This window comes from Hippocampus guttulatus, chromosome 6 (genome assembly GCF_054856545.1).
Source record: "Hippocampus guttulatus isolate MCC_2025c chromosome 6, RoL_Hgut_1.0, whole genome shotgun sequence".
In the NCBI taxonomy this organism is placed as follows: domain Eukaryota; kingdom Metazoa; phylum Chordata; class Actinopteri; order Syngnathiformes; family Syngnathidae; genus Hippocampus; species Hippocampus guttulatus.
This window is the reverse complement of record NC_141266.1, coordinates 10,483,133-10,498,050: the sequence shown is the minus strand read 5'-3', so window position 1 is coordinate 10,498,050 and position 14,918 is coordinate 10,483,133. Positions and strand designations below refer to the sequence as shown.

General features: G+C 40.3%; 2 protein-coding genes across 3 annotated transcripts in view; one reads left to right on the top strand and one right to left on the bottom strand.

The window, feature by feature from the left end:
• ascc3 (activating signal cointegrator 1 complex subunit 3) overlaps nt 1-5,249 on the bottom strand; it is a 57,782-nt gene extending 52,533 nt beyond the window's left edge. Inside the window, exons 1-5 of one of the 2 annotated variants that reach the window (XM_086113238.1) lie at nt 5,179-5,249; nt 4,761-4,907; nt 3,598-3,748; nt 2,088-2,659; nt 402-528 (exon numbers count right to left, since the gene is read on the bottom strand). In XM_086113238.1, the coding sequence (XP_085969364.1) occupies nt 402-528; nt 2,088-2,659; nt 3,598-3,748; nt 4,761-4,850 (940 nt within the window). In that variant the 5' untranslated portion in view covers nt 4,851-4,907; nt 5,179-5,249. Of the gene's footprint in view, nt 1-401; nt 529-2,087; nt 2,660-3,597; nt 3,749-4,760; nt 4,908-5,166 lie in introns of both variants that reach the window. The other variant, XM_086113239.1, reaches the window with a different exon arrangement.
• An 8,465-nt stretch (nt 5,250-13,714) lies between these two features.
• The window catches only part of LOC147203508 (glutamate receptor ionotropic, kainate 2-like), a 141,954-nt gene continuing 140,750 nt past the window's right edge, over nt 13,715-14,918 (top strand). Inside the window, exon 1 of the mRNA XM_086113181.1 lies at nt 13,715-13,843. Within this exon, the coding sequence (XP_085969307.1) occupies nt 13,744-13,843 (100 nt within the window). The 5' untranslated portion in view covers nt 13,715-13,743. The remainder of the gene's footprint in view (nt 13,844-14,918) is intronic.

Here is a 14,918-nt window from a genome sequence, read left to right as displayed (position 1 = left end):
CAGCCAAGATAAATGACTTTGTTTCAGGAGTACTCTTTGAATGTCCTTGAGTGGCCAAGACAGAGCCCAAACTTGAAACCGATTGAATTCCCTGGAAAGATCAGAAAAACGGCTGGACATTGACGCTCCTGGTTCAGCCAAACTTTTGGCATCATATTTAAAAAGACTGACGATGTTAATTTATTTTCTTTTTTTGTTTGTTAGGGGTTTTTTTGTATTTATAAATTTAGAAAAACAACAAGAATACTAATTGCATGTGTTGTGTTGAGAGATTTGAGGAAATAATTTAATTGATTCCATTTTAGAATACGGCTGTGACATTAGAAAATGGAAAAAGTGAAGCATGATGAATGTTTTCTGGATGCACAGTATCGGAAAGAAAGAACAACTTCTTGTATTACCTTGTAAATAACCTGACTGTGGTTGGGAAAGTGGTGGGATGTTTAGCAGGGGTTCAACAATAACTGTTCTTTGCTGCAGAAGTGTCGAGATCATTTCTAGACCTTCTGGGCCAAGCAGCTCAAATAACTAGACAGACGGAAAGATAGGGCAAAATTAAAAACATGCACGACACCGGCAGCAAGAAATACACAAATTAGACAAATAAGCAACACAAACATAGTTCATAGACATGTTCAGGGTGGGTCAGTGAAAGCTAGTCAAAATGAGTTATAAAAACTGTAAGCAAATTTTATATTTGTTGTCTGCCCTTCGTCCATCTGGGTCACCGATTTTCATCAGTCCCATGGGGCTGCAAATAACAATTATTATAATAAGCAATATATGTTGAAGATTGATCCATGAATCGATGGAGAAAAAAAACCCCTAAACATTTCAATTTCCATCCTTTTATTCAAAAGCTTGGCATTAATTTAATTCAAATTGAGAATGCAGAAAAAGCCCAAGCTAATTAATTATGATTCTGTTCCTGGATTGGTCTCTAACATGTCTGAAAATAGGCAAATATTTTGATCGTTGTTTTCCAAAGTAAAAGCAAATGTATTATTTTGATTCAACACTAAGATGTTCAGTCCGCTTTCATGGACTGCACGAAAGAAATTGTATATTTACTATTGAGGAGCTGAAATTCTGAGCATTTGGACAATGAAAAAAAAAGCATCTTAACGATTCACTGATTATCAAAAATAATCAGCGATTTATTTGATAATCTATGAGCTGTCGATTAATCAACTAATCACTGCACATCTATTGCGCAAATAAATTTAAAATTAAATGAGACAAATTTACACCAAAAGCATTGAAAAAAGTTTTATTTTACAAACCCCAATTCCAATGAAGCTGGGACCTTGTCCATCCATCCATTTACTGAACCACTATTTCTTACATGGATTCAGTGTTCTGCCACTGGTGTGCTGCAGCCTAACCCAACTGTTTTCCGGCAGTTGGCGGGAGTACGTCCAATGTTCTTTCTCAGCTACGCGCACTTCTCTCACACTCTCAGCGCACATGGTGACACTGCCGCGCACCCCGCACACACATTACAATTCTACACTCATTCCTTCATTTCCACCCAAATTTAATCTCCTGTGTAGCAGGACAACACACTTCCCTTACAGTTTCATTCGTGCAACTAAGGCTGCACACTCAATTTTTTGACTACAGTTTGAAGCATACAATGACACACGGGCACACACACGCGCATGGAAAAATACATGATCAGCATTCTGATCAGTGCCTTTCAATGCTGATTACAAAAAAAACAAAAAAAAACGACCAACCATACACTGTACTTTGCAGCTTTCAGCCAACTAGCGACCAGCTTGAGTGAAGTGTAGAGTCCCTTCCCCCTTTCCTTAACGCAGAATGTTATTGACCAAACCAGTAACTGAACCATATTACAAAGTTTGTTTATTTATAATATAAATGTCAGACCCTGTGTATTCAGCTCATTAAGAGATCATTCTCAAAAGATTATCAAAAAGTAATAACTGGCACACCAGCTACTGATTATTTTTTAAAATCCATTGATACTGCTTTGTGGTGCTAAGAACAAACAATAAAACGGACTCAAAACTAACCATCACGTACCTTCTGTTTTAAATGAGATTTTTTAACAAATCACATACCTCATTCTGCAGCTCATCATTGCTTTTGTGGGAGGCAAGCATCTCAAATAGGGAGGTGCACAGATCCTCTGGGCTAGATGATATCATATTGCCTTCCTTCAAATATTTATCCACTTCGGTCCTGAGGATAGTTCCATTCACCGAAGAGCTTTCTGTGAGGAGCATCTCTCCCTCGTTGACAACATTCAGCCTACTTTGTTGATTGTTTAGGAAGTTGGTGAAGTCCAAGCTCATGTTCTGATCTTGAATGCCAGAGCAGGGCAGTTCTTCCAGCGGGTCGAGCATAAAGCACTCATGGGAGAAGGCAATGTTGCATCCAAAAGAAGACCCTTGTTGAGGTTTGTGTCGGGAGCAATACGATTGGATGAATTCGTCAATTCTGGAATCTCTAAGTGAATCTACCAGCCGTGCCACACAAGTAAAAGACGTTTCCGCAGCAGATGAGGGAAAAGGGCCAAACATCTGTTTGATGGCCCGAGTCTCCTCTGTGCCGACATGGTCTTTATTGTGGAATGTCTCGAGCAGAAAGACAGCAGCATGTTCAATTGCCTCTTGACCATTTTCGCTCCCCACTGTAAATCAGAAAAAAATAAAAATAAATAACACTATATAATGATAGCATACAAAATATTGCTCCGATTTCTATTTAAAATAAAGATACCCATTTCCTGCCATTTATGCTTCCTAAGACTGATTTTGGGATGGGGCAACATGATTACAACATGATTTTATTTTTCCCCAAGATGCCAACACATGCAGACTCCAGCAGATCTTAATGCAAATTTTCATTATTATTAGATAAATTAGAAGACTGTAATCATTACAGTATAATGCGTTCGCCAACATCTGTTTGGTGAGCTTTTTGCAACTCTGATAAACATTTGTCGGCAAATGCATTATTTTCCATAAATTTGGAGGCTCCCTCATACCCCAGAAGCTCTGACATTATAAAAACTTTGATCTGACTTGTGTCATTTTACGGCGCTCTATCAGAAACAGCTGGAAGTCCAGAAAAAAAACTATTGGAGGAACCAAAATTCATGATTAACCATTAAGAGGAAAAGAAGAGCCGTAAACTATGGATTTATTTAAACTCATCAGATGGTTACATGGTTCAATAAATAATATAATATATAATAAAATAATAAATCATGTTTCCTTTGCAACCAAGTATGACTGATTTCTTCTTAAGGAGCTGAAAGATGTTTTTCTTTTTAATTATGTCTGCCATCTTGACTTAGCAGTGCCTCAATTTACAACTTCATCGCTTGGTAGATTTTTTTTTTTTTTACTTTGTGTTTTGAGAAAAGTTTGCACTTCAGATACTACAATGCTTGAGTGAAGTTTTTTTTTTTTTAAAAAGGAGAAATTACGGTGGAACTCCTGAGTTGAACATAAGTCATGAACAAATCCATTTAAGAATTTTTTTTTACATCAAGTGGTGTTTGCATTCGTGTGTGTGTGTGTGTGTGTGTGTGTGTGTGTGTGTGTGGAAGCATTCCTACATTACCTATCTGTTTGGCTGCAAAAAGGAGGTTCTTTAATTCCTGATGGACAGCATGTTGTTTCATTTTGTCTTGATGATCAGTGCAGAAGTGGAAAACCTTTTGCCATGTGAGGCCTTCTTTTGCAAACAGCTCCTGTCTCTTCAATCGTTTGGTCTAACGTGAATCACCAGAGGGGGGGGGGGGGAATCACATTTCAGAAAAAATAGTTCCATTGTGGTCCGAAAGACACTAGCAATTCCACCTCTGAATGGCTGAAAAAAATATATATAACTAAGGTTTTGGAGTGGCCAAGTCAAAGTCCGGATTCAAATCCAATTGCGAAGTGTGACCTTAGACGGGTAGTTGATGTTAGAAAACCCTCCAATATGGCGGGGTTGAAAAAATTCTGCAAAGAAGATTAGTACAAAATTCCTCCAGAGAGATGTGAAAGACTCCTCACCAATTATCGCAAATACTTGGTTTCAGTTATTGCTGCCAAGTGTGGCGCAACCCGTGATTGGGTTCAGGGGGCAATTACTTTTTCACAGAGGGTCAGAAAGGTTTGGATTTTTTGTGCCTTAATAAATTGAATTGTTATTTGAAAACCGCATTTTCTATTTCCTTGGGTTGTGTCTGAGTGGCATTAAAATTGGTTTGATGATTTGAAACCTTTGTGTGTGATAGATATGGCAGCTAAAAAAAAAACATCAGGAGGTGGGAAATACTTTTTCACAGCACTATAACTGTTTGTGAAGAGCGTTTATGTTAGCGGATGATTCTCAGGCTTTAAAAATGCAGAAAAATTATGCCCACCGTCGATATGCGATTAGTAAATGTTGATTAAAAACGGATGTAATATTCATATGTGAATAAATTTTATTAGGACAGCTGACAACTTAGTTTAAGGTTTTTAATAATTGGATTTGTGTCGAACAGAATTGTGGTTAGCATCAAGTGGCCCACGATAAGCAAGCCAGTTTCTTCCATGTCCCCTTTGAAAAATGCATTTCCCGCTCCAGGTCTGAATTTACAATAGCTTGTAATTTTCTGTATGCGTGTATGTATGTTGCACAACAATAACAGTACAGTAAATATAATGGTATAGTCAACAAGGGATATCATCAATATATCGGCTCAGTGAGCTATAAGGGCATAAAGACAATAGGTTTCCCAATGTTCAACTTACTTTCAGATCACAGAGCTTCTCATCGAAGTCCTCTTTCCTGGTGACATTAGAGAAGGAACGGAGAGCTCCTGTCAGCCGTGGAGGAGACATCCTACGCACGTAATGCCCTCCAAATGCTGCTGTACAAAATCTCTGCTACAGACAAAACTAAGAGAGCAAGATGTACAGTCATTTTAACGTTCCCGCACCACTGAAACAATGTTAGTACTGTTTTTGTCAGGCGTCTTACGAGTCCAAATAAACTTCGACAGAAGCTAATGTTAGCTTGAGATCCTGACAGCTACTTCCTCGTCTGTCCTAGCTACAGTTATGTTTAATGCGTTTTGCATTTAAAACTATACACGTAATCACAAAGGAAAAGCAGAGCGGATTGAAAAAGGTTATATTTTCGTATATCGACACATACGTTGCAAATCACCTTTCGACTGTGGACCGCCAGTAACCAGTGATAGGCCGACCCGGCACACAAGCACATGTCCACAAAGTTCCACCGCGCAAAGAATTGTGGGTATTGCAGTTTTTATGACATCGACTTCTGACGGGGGGGAAAACGGCCAAAAAAAGACTACATTACCAAAATCGAAAGATAAGATGTCACACGAAGTTCAATTTATGCCGGTGGGGGAAAAATACTTATTTTCTCTTAAATAATTAAATCAAAAGAGAAATTTTATTTCTGCACTTGGGGGTGATGATAGCATAATCAGGACTCATTTAGGCATTTCAAATATGTAGGTTAATTTCACAGTCATATTTATTCTCTCTCTCTCTCTCTCTCAATCTCTCTCTCTCTCTCTCTCTCTCTCTCTCTCTCTCTCTCTCTCTCTCTCACTGAGCACTTTTTTTTTTCTCAAGAGAGCACGCTAACTCGTTTTGGGCACTTTTATCTGTGATCCTGGTCTTTCAGTCATGACCCAGCTATGTGGTCATAGGTGAGGGTGGTAATAGACATCGACCAGTAAATTAAGAGCTTCACTCTTCGGCTCAGCTCCTTCTTTACCACAACAGACTGACACAGAGTCCACATCACAGCAGATGCTACTCCAATACATCTCTTGACCTCCCGCTTGGGGTTGCCCAAACACCATCTATGGGCCAGCCGCCATTGCACTCCCCAAGTTCTATGCATGAGTGGTGTCCACTGGACCAGGGGCATTGCTTCGGGCAAATTCTGCACCCAGAAAGTAGTGCGAGTCAAATGAGTGCGCGCACACTCACATGCTGATAAACACAAACACAAACACAAACACACACACACACACACGCACACGCACGCACGCACGCACACACACACACACACGCACACATCACTGAAGGGTATGGCTTGTATAAAACAATACATCACTTTGAGTCTTATCTATGTGAATTTCTCATGTCTGTCTTGTCATCCTTAATATTGTTGTAACCAACACAAACCTCATTTCAAATGAATATTCGGTGGATGTCGTTACCATGGGCGAAGTAAAATGACCTGAATCACAAAGAAAAACTTTGGATTCAGCCCAGTGCCTTTGACGTTAGATTTCAAAATGACAACAAGCGGTATTGAAAAAGTTGGATAAAAAATGGCAGTTACACATGTATTTATTTATTTATTTTCCTCTGTTTTCCTCAGCCACACTTCGAATGTGTCCGTCATGTTTATTTTTACCATGCCATTCCTCAATCCACTTCTATTCCTTCCAACACATGCTGTAGAACTCCACGATATATTCAACTTTTATATATAAATTCCACTTGGTGTTATTCCCCTGTAGTGTAACTATTTCCTTCCCCAAAAGAAGGAAATAGTTACACTACTATTCCACAAGCTACTGTACCTTGTAAAATAAACAGGAAGCAGAAACTGTCTGAATCTTTTCTCTAATCTAGATGATGCGTCCTATTGTTAATCCAGCCAAAGTGGTCTAAAGAAGCGTTGCCTCTGGAGGCACCTCAGAAAACTGCGCCAACCCTTTTTACGTCGTATTGTCAAGCCTTCAGGAGATTTCCCAGTTTTTTTCTCCCTTTCTCCCATGTTTCTCTTGGCTATGCTATGTGCAGTTTTCAAAATGTAGACTGGCAATATCCTCTTTGCAGATAGGAAAAGAAACAAAATATAGACATTATTAGATGAATGCATAATGTTGAAGTGCATGCATTGTGTAATAAGCAGACAGCAAGTCACAAATACAGGTTAATATTTTCTAGTATCTTGACAAATGTTAGGAGAGAAGTATAAATATTTATCTATATGCTAAGACATGCAGTTGAGTTGTTTCTCGGTGTGTGCTTAATGCTGAGATGCTGTTGTCACAGAGATAAATGTCAGGAATTATTGTTAAGAACATGTTTAAGGTAGCTTGAACAAATATGTAATTTCAAATGTATCTATCAAACTGGTAGCCCATTGCATGAATCAGTATAGCCAATGTAGTATATCTCGTACCGAAAAGGTTAGTGACCCCCTGATGTTTTTGTGCTGTGGGAGGAACCCACCCGAGAAGAACAGATTTGATATATTTTGGGGTCTCATGTATGTAAATCCAGCAGTGTGGCTGTATGTTGATTATTATTATTAGACATACATGCGGCAATTTTTGTCAGGTGTAACTGTCTTGCTAAACAATTGCAAATTGAATTCTGCCAATATGATCATCATCATTTTTTTCCTTTTCTTTTTTTATACCTCTGAGCCTGATTTGGTTCCCAGTGAGGACACACTGTACTGGTCGCAAGCCAATTGAGGGGCACATATAGACAACCATTCACACTTACAAAATTCTCAAGAGAGTGTCAGAGCTGATCCATATTTGAATCCCTGAAGCTCAGAACGTGAGGCAGACTTGCTTTGTCGACCATTTGTCCACCATCCTGCCTGTCTCTATTATTATTACCGTTAATGTTATTATTATTATTATTATTCTATACTCTGTTGGGTATCTTAAAATCATTTGCCACAGCTACAGTGCAATGAGGTTTTATTATGCAGTGCAAAGTATATTTTTTAATTAAAATAAGCCACAAGTGTTGTTCTATTAAGACCCCACCTGTATATTGTGTGTTGTGTGTTCCAGGGGCTTCACTTCCCAATGGCTGAGATAGTAGCGCTTGCTGGATTACAGAGATGTCTTTGACTCTTTATTTGTCGACCTCACAATTCAACTTTTCATGCAGCTCACAGGAGGGTATCAGAGAGACTGGGGGCAATCAAAGCTCCCTTTCATTTCAGCTCCAGAATGTGCCTTTAGATCACTCCTTCATCACTGTAGGGATATTCTCCTTCACCTTTAAATTGTATAGCTTGATGTTGTTTTTGCTGTCTGATGCTCTTACTTTGTTGTCCTTTTTTAATTATTTCAATTGATTGGCTGAATATGCTAAAACTCAATTCATCTTGTTGAGTGGTGAAGGTCAATGAACAAAAGGCCCTTACTTGGCTGGTTTTTCAAAGCAATTCAGACTAAACCCTGCAACACCCTGAGACAAAAGCTGGTTTGCCCGAAGGACAAAATCCCTTGAGGCAAACTCAGCAATGTTGGTTATCCACTGCAGTATAGTGAGGAATGCAGTGACCTCTTCAGTGGGCAAAACAAACAACCCCTACATAAACCCACGGCAGAACCTAGGAGGGCAGCCTCTTAGGGTCAAGCTCTAGGAACATGGGTCATTCTTTTGAAGATAACATTGTCAAAATTAGACCAATAAGGTTGCTGATTTGAGAGAGTTGTAGAAGAAGGGAGAAGCGCAAACGAGAAAGGCCCTCTCTAAACAGAGTAGCTTCACCCCAGTACTTGTCGTTAAGCTTAGAAATAAATCCTGACATTCCTACCCCAAAGATTGTCAGCCATTGATAGTGTGGGCACCAACAAGCTGTTTGAACAGGCCGTTGAATGACAGTTCAACACAAAATGGTCATTCAACAACAACAACAACACTCATGTGACCACTCCCAGGACCCACACCCACCAGAGACATACAAAGGGGATTCTGCACTTAACATTTTGAATTTAAGAAGCCTTTTGTATTAAGGTTCCAATGAAGGCCATCCTCTATAACAACAAAGAATCCCCAGTTGCCTCGATTGAACTTTTGTGGATTAACATGACCAAGAGGACTGAAGATAAACATACGGGTGACAGTTCTGAGGGCAAGGGTAATTAGAATGCTGGTAGAAAACTGTGGATCAAATCTACAAACATCAGAGATGAACACTTTTCAACTGTCTGATTGTTCACAACATTCAAAATAAAATGTTACTTAGTGTATGTCTGTGTGTGTGTGTATAAAAAATTAAAATTCCTCGTCTCACCCCCCCTCGGGTGGTGTCCGTCCCTCATTCAGCTCGGTTCCTCTACCAGAGGCCAGGAAGCTTGAGGGTTCTGCGCAGTATCCTTGCTGTTCCCAGCACTGCACATTTCTGGACTGAGATGTCCAATGTTGTTCCTGGGATCTGTTGCAACCACTCATCTAGTTTGGGGGTCACTGCCCCGAGTGCTCCGACCACCACAGGCACGACTGTCACCTTTACCTTCCAGGCTCCCTCCATCTCCTCTCTGAGCCCTTGGTATTTCTCGAGTTTCTCGTGTTCCTTCTTTCTGATGTTTCCATCACTTGGGACCGCTACATCCACTACAACGGCTTTCCTCTGCCCTTTATCTATGATCACGATATCTGGTTGGTTCGCCATTACCATCTTGTCAGTCTGGATCTGGAAGTCCCACAGGATCTTCGCTCTGTCATTCTCCACCACCTTCGGAGGTGTTTCCCATTTTGACCTTGGGGTTTCCAGTCCATACTCCGCACAGATGTTTCGGTAGACTATGCCAGCCACCTGGTTATGGCGTTCCATGTAGGCTTTCCCTGCCAGCATCTTACACCCTGCAGTTATGTGTTGGATCGTTTCAGGTGCCTCTTTGCACAACCTACACCTTGGGTCTTGTCTGGTGTGGTATATCTGGGCCTCAATGGCTCTGGTGCTCAGGGCCTGCTCCTGAGCAGCCAGGATGAGTGCCTCTGTGCTGTCCTTCAGGCCAGCCCTCTCTAGCCACTGATAGGACTTCTTGAGATCGGCCACTTCAGTTATGGTCCGGTGGTACATCCCGTGTAGGGGCTTGTCCTCCCATGATGGTCCCTCTTCCAGCGCCTCATCTTCTGTTCCCCATTGTCTGAGACATTCTCTGAGTACGTCATCTGTTGGAGCCTTCTCCTTGATGAATTCATGGAGCTTGGATGTTTCATCCTGGACAGTGGCTCTCACACTCACTAGTCCCCGGCCTCCTTCCTTTCGGCTTGCGTACAGTCTCAGGGTGCTGGATTTGGGATGGAACCCTCCGTGCATGGTTAGGAGTTGTCGGGTCTTAACGTCCGTGGTCTGAATCTCTTCCTTTGGCCTTACCAACTGAGCTATCCAGCCACTATATCTATATATATATATATATATATATATTTTTATATATATCTTTGTTATTTACCTGTATGCACTTCAGGGAGGATATTGGTAAAAAATGTTAAAAACTAAAACTAAAAACAGGACTTAAAGTTGTGGATGTACTCGCGATAGTAGTGAAAAGAAAATGTGGGTGATATTTAATTGAACATATTACAGTAATTATCTTTATTCTTACAAACAATCTGTATATGCAGTGAAGCTGATAATCGATCTGATTACGACTTCTGACTTCATAAACAACAGAAATATCCAGCAGCTGCACACTACAAAGAAGAGCTTGTGTGAGTGACTCCAATACAGACACATAGTACCGGTAGACATTTGGTCCAGTTTTTTCACCAAAGTATTTGATAAGTACAGACATTTTTTAAAACATTTTGTTCACAAAAGCTGTCTGTTTTTTGAGTGTCCTACATGTGCACTTCATGAGCATAAGATACAATCATTTTTAATACTTTCTCTGTTCCAACTTTCTGTTGACCATTGTAATAAAGAAAATACAGAGATCAATGTCATTTTGGGGACGTTTTTTTAAAAGTTCTTTAGAAGTTTAAAAATCATTTTGAGACCAAAGAATGCAATATTAATATTCTCTGTCAGCATCCGAGAGGAAAATCCTATTTGATGAACACAAAACAATAAAACAAGATAACCTTAATCAAAGTAACTTGTTTAGGTTGACACAAAATTTGTTTTAAAATGAAACGTGTACAAATTATTTTAAGTAACTTGTATTAACTAACAATGCAAATAATAATTTCTTCCTGAGTTCCAGCATATCACCTGGTTCCTAACAAATCACCAAAATAAACAAAACTAATCCCCAACAATGCCATAGGAGTAATTAAAGTGAGGCTGATTCGGCAGGCGCACTGGCTGAGAGGGACCCTGAGAATAATATTTTTGTTTTGCATTTGAAGTGGTGTTGCCTTGCCCAAAGTGATTTTTTTTCTTAAGGCCCCAAGCCCCAATCTCACTCCAGTAGATGCATTTTAATTGTCTACTTTGGAACACTATTTAGAATTTAGATAGCTAAATAATGTATTTTATCGCATTTCTGCATTTATAATACAAATTGTAAATATCCAAGGGCATATGCTATACTTCCTCCATTAAACATTCACATACAGGCTATCTAACCACAATACTGCTAAGTGAATACTGTAGTTACATAACTTAGCATGCATTTTTTAGCCCTAATATCACTCTTGCATTCTGAAAAATATTTATAGTATAATGTTGATTAATGACATTATAATAAGTGTGTGGATATAGTGTAAAATTTGCAAAAGGGTATTCACAATTGCAGTCATATATGGCTGTCATTTTACCAAAGTTAATATCCTTCATGATATAGGCTATTGCCGGTACTTTTTTTGATAAAAAGAAAAAGAGAATCTGGTTTATGCTTAATAGCTGTGGGGGTTGTTGTATTCTTTGGAACAATCATTCAACTATTATTTGACACAAGTCACCATTGATTGTTTATTTTCATCTTCATGGACAAAAGGACCCACAACGTCGTGTGCTGCTGATGAGCCAAGTTTGCAATGTGACGGATACATTCAAGAGTTGTCATGATCGACCCACACAGCAGATCAAACCACATTGTAATATCGCTGAAAGGACCGGACACTCACTGGTGCCCGCCGGGTTTGCGCAGCTCAGGTGAACAAGTGTGCTTTAAGCACTAAATCCCAGCGTCCGACAGGGGGCGTGTCTTCCCCACGGCCGGGTCAAGCGCTGCTTTCCAGAGGCGACTGGTTCTGAAACGGCTCTGCTCTCCCATCGAGAAACAAGCAACTTCTTTGTGCTGTTCCGGTGACTCTTTCACGCTGACCAAGGTAAGTCAAATACTGCAAACTTCACCTATACTGTACAATGTTTGGGCACGTCGTTTCTTTAACCCTGGTGGCACACCATTTCAAGCACGTTTACCTTTTTTGGAACAATAATTGCAAGTACGGGCAAATTTTGAAATAATGACAGACTCGCAAAGATTGTTGTGGATTAAGCACACGCGTAGCACACAAAAATATTGAAGTAGGTCACTAAAAAGTCTTCACTTTTATGTTCATATTTTTTTTCTTGACAGATTATGACCTACAGTGTATTTGGCTGACCGCTACTTGGACACATTTTATCGTTCACTGCCGCTTTTCATTTGTAAGGTAGAAGGACAATGTGTGGATATAAATGCTTCCTGCAGGTCTGCTTTATGAATGATCCGTAGATAATGACATAATGACCCCAGTTCTTTATGGTGCACGTGTGACGAGTCCTGAATTCAATAACTCCCGAGCGCAATACCTTTAAATAAACTTTATCCACACAATACACCTGGGCGTATCTTAAACACTCCACGGGTACACTGCCATGTAATTGACCTTTCTGTTAAAATACAAAATACAGTGGAGCTAAAATGTAGCCTGCACTGCTTTGCGTACAGGCATTTCCCACTTTGTTAGACGTATATCTTAATACTTACAATTTTTTTCAACTAATGAAAAGTTTTGCATAAGTTGAATGAATTATTTGAAATTTATATTGTGTCGTTCACATCATTTGCATTCATGTTTTGGGAGAAAAAAAATTAAACGTAGCAACTGGTTAAGACAACAAAATAAATATACTGACAGCGAATAGGTAAACCTGTAGGGCACATAAATAAATAGGGCCAACGAGGCTTCCGTGGTCATTAAGCTTCCAACTTCCCACAATAGCTAAATCAGCAATGTCATGAACGCATTTATACTTTTGGGTAACTTTTCTAATTTGTGCGCTCCCACTTATGTCTCCCTTTAGCATTTGTGTCTCTTGTACTCAATTTTAGCTGAAAAAGCAGCTTGAAAATATTAGAGGGTTTCTTCATGGAAAGCGTAAAAGGAGCAAAAAGAAAATATGCCGTTTGATATCGGGCGGGCTGTTCATCATTCCGACCGCTGACCGGTTTCCACTGTAAAGCTTGGCGACGGCAATCAAATAGCAATCTTGTCTAATTCATTGACTGGAGCGGCGACTCGGCGAACCGTGCGAACAATTTGAGAGAAAACAAATAGGTTATAACAGTGCGCGTGAGAGTGTGAAGAGTGGTCAGCGGCAGGCGGGAAATATACCCGAGCTTTTCTTTCTTGACATGCCTTCTGCCACAATTAGCGATCTCCACTTCAAATGCTGCGCGGCAGTGCAGCGGCAGCTCACACCGCCGCTCGACTCGCTCCAAGTATCCCCCCTTCTCCTAAAGCTGCCTGTGTCTCTCCCCCCAGATGGATTTTTTCAAACTGCGCCCTGCCTAGCATGGATTCCCCTTCAGGTCCCACACCATCTCCTCCATCATCATCATCATCATCACCATCATTTTCTTCTTCAGCCAAGGACTATTATATTTTCTTCTTGGTGCAGTGAGCCGGACACGCAGTGTTTTTCTTTTTCTTTTTGCCTTATGGATGTAAGGAGGCAGTCGACCAACCTGCCGGAGTGAAAGAGAAAAAACATACACCTGGGAAATATACGGATTCTGGGAGTAACAATCCTGTGCGGCGCACAAGCAACATGAAGATTATTTCCCAGTTGATGACGAGCTGCAGGCTGCTACTGCTGCTATTACAATGTGTGGGATATTCTCATGGGATGCCACATGTCTTGAGATTCGGTGAGCTATTTCATATTAACTCTCCTATTACCTAAAAAGTTTGCTTGATGTTTTGTGCCATCGTCTTCCACCCCTCATGGTGACGTGACCACCTTTCCACATATTTACTTTTCTTTCACATGTGAGGCACTGTAGAAGTTATGACACAGAGTTTTTCACAATGTTGTCAGAGGATTTCTTTTGTTGTTGCTTCAGTTCTATCTCGTGAATCTTGGGGAATTAAGAAAGATCGAAATTGGATATAGGAGTGTATAAATTAGATGCAGACAAAGTTAAATCCCTTAAATCCAATTGGTTTTCAAAAATGCTTCCTCGAGGTCTCTTGGGATGCAGATACTGTATCACTACTACTGTATTTACTCATGCCACATGGGTATGAGTAAATGGAGTACACCATACGTTCAGTTGAACTGTATAGTAATGCTTGGAAGTCTGCAACCTGTTGCTATTTTGAAGATTTCACACTCGATGATTAAATTTTAGGTGTGATAAAATCCTTTCCTACCAAGCAGACTTCCATCTCAGCGTGTGTGTATTTCCAGAGTGAGTCACAGTTATGCCTCTCTACCTTTTTAGTAATTTTAATGACATACTGTAATTTGTGAAGCTCGAAATTGCCAACTTTGTCCGAAGTGTGGATTTGACTTTTACTTGTCCTTTGTTTTGATGTCCATCCATCCATCCATTTTCTGATCCACTTATCCCCACAAGGGTCGCGGGGGATGCTGGAGCCTATGCCAGCCGTCTTCGGGCAGTAGGCAGGGGACACCTTGAACCGGATGCCAGCCAATCGCAGGGCACACACAGATGAACAACACGCTCACACTCATACCTAGGGACAATTTAGAGTGTGCAATGCATGTTTTTGGAATGTGGGAGGAAACCAGAGTACCCGGAGAAAACCCACGCAGGCCCGGGGAGAACATGCAAACTCCACACAGGGAGGACGGAGCTGGAATTGAACCCGGATGGCGAGTGGGCAAAATTTGACACAATATACGACTATAAAATATTAGTTGGAATGATATAAATGTCCATTTAACAAGATGAAAATGCTGCAGGGAGATGCGTTCCG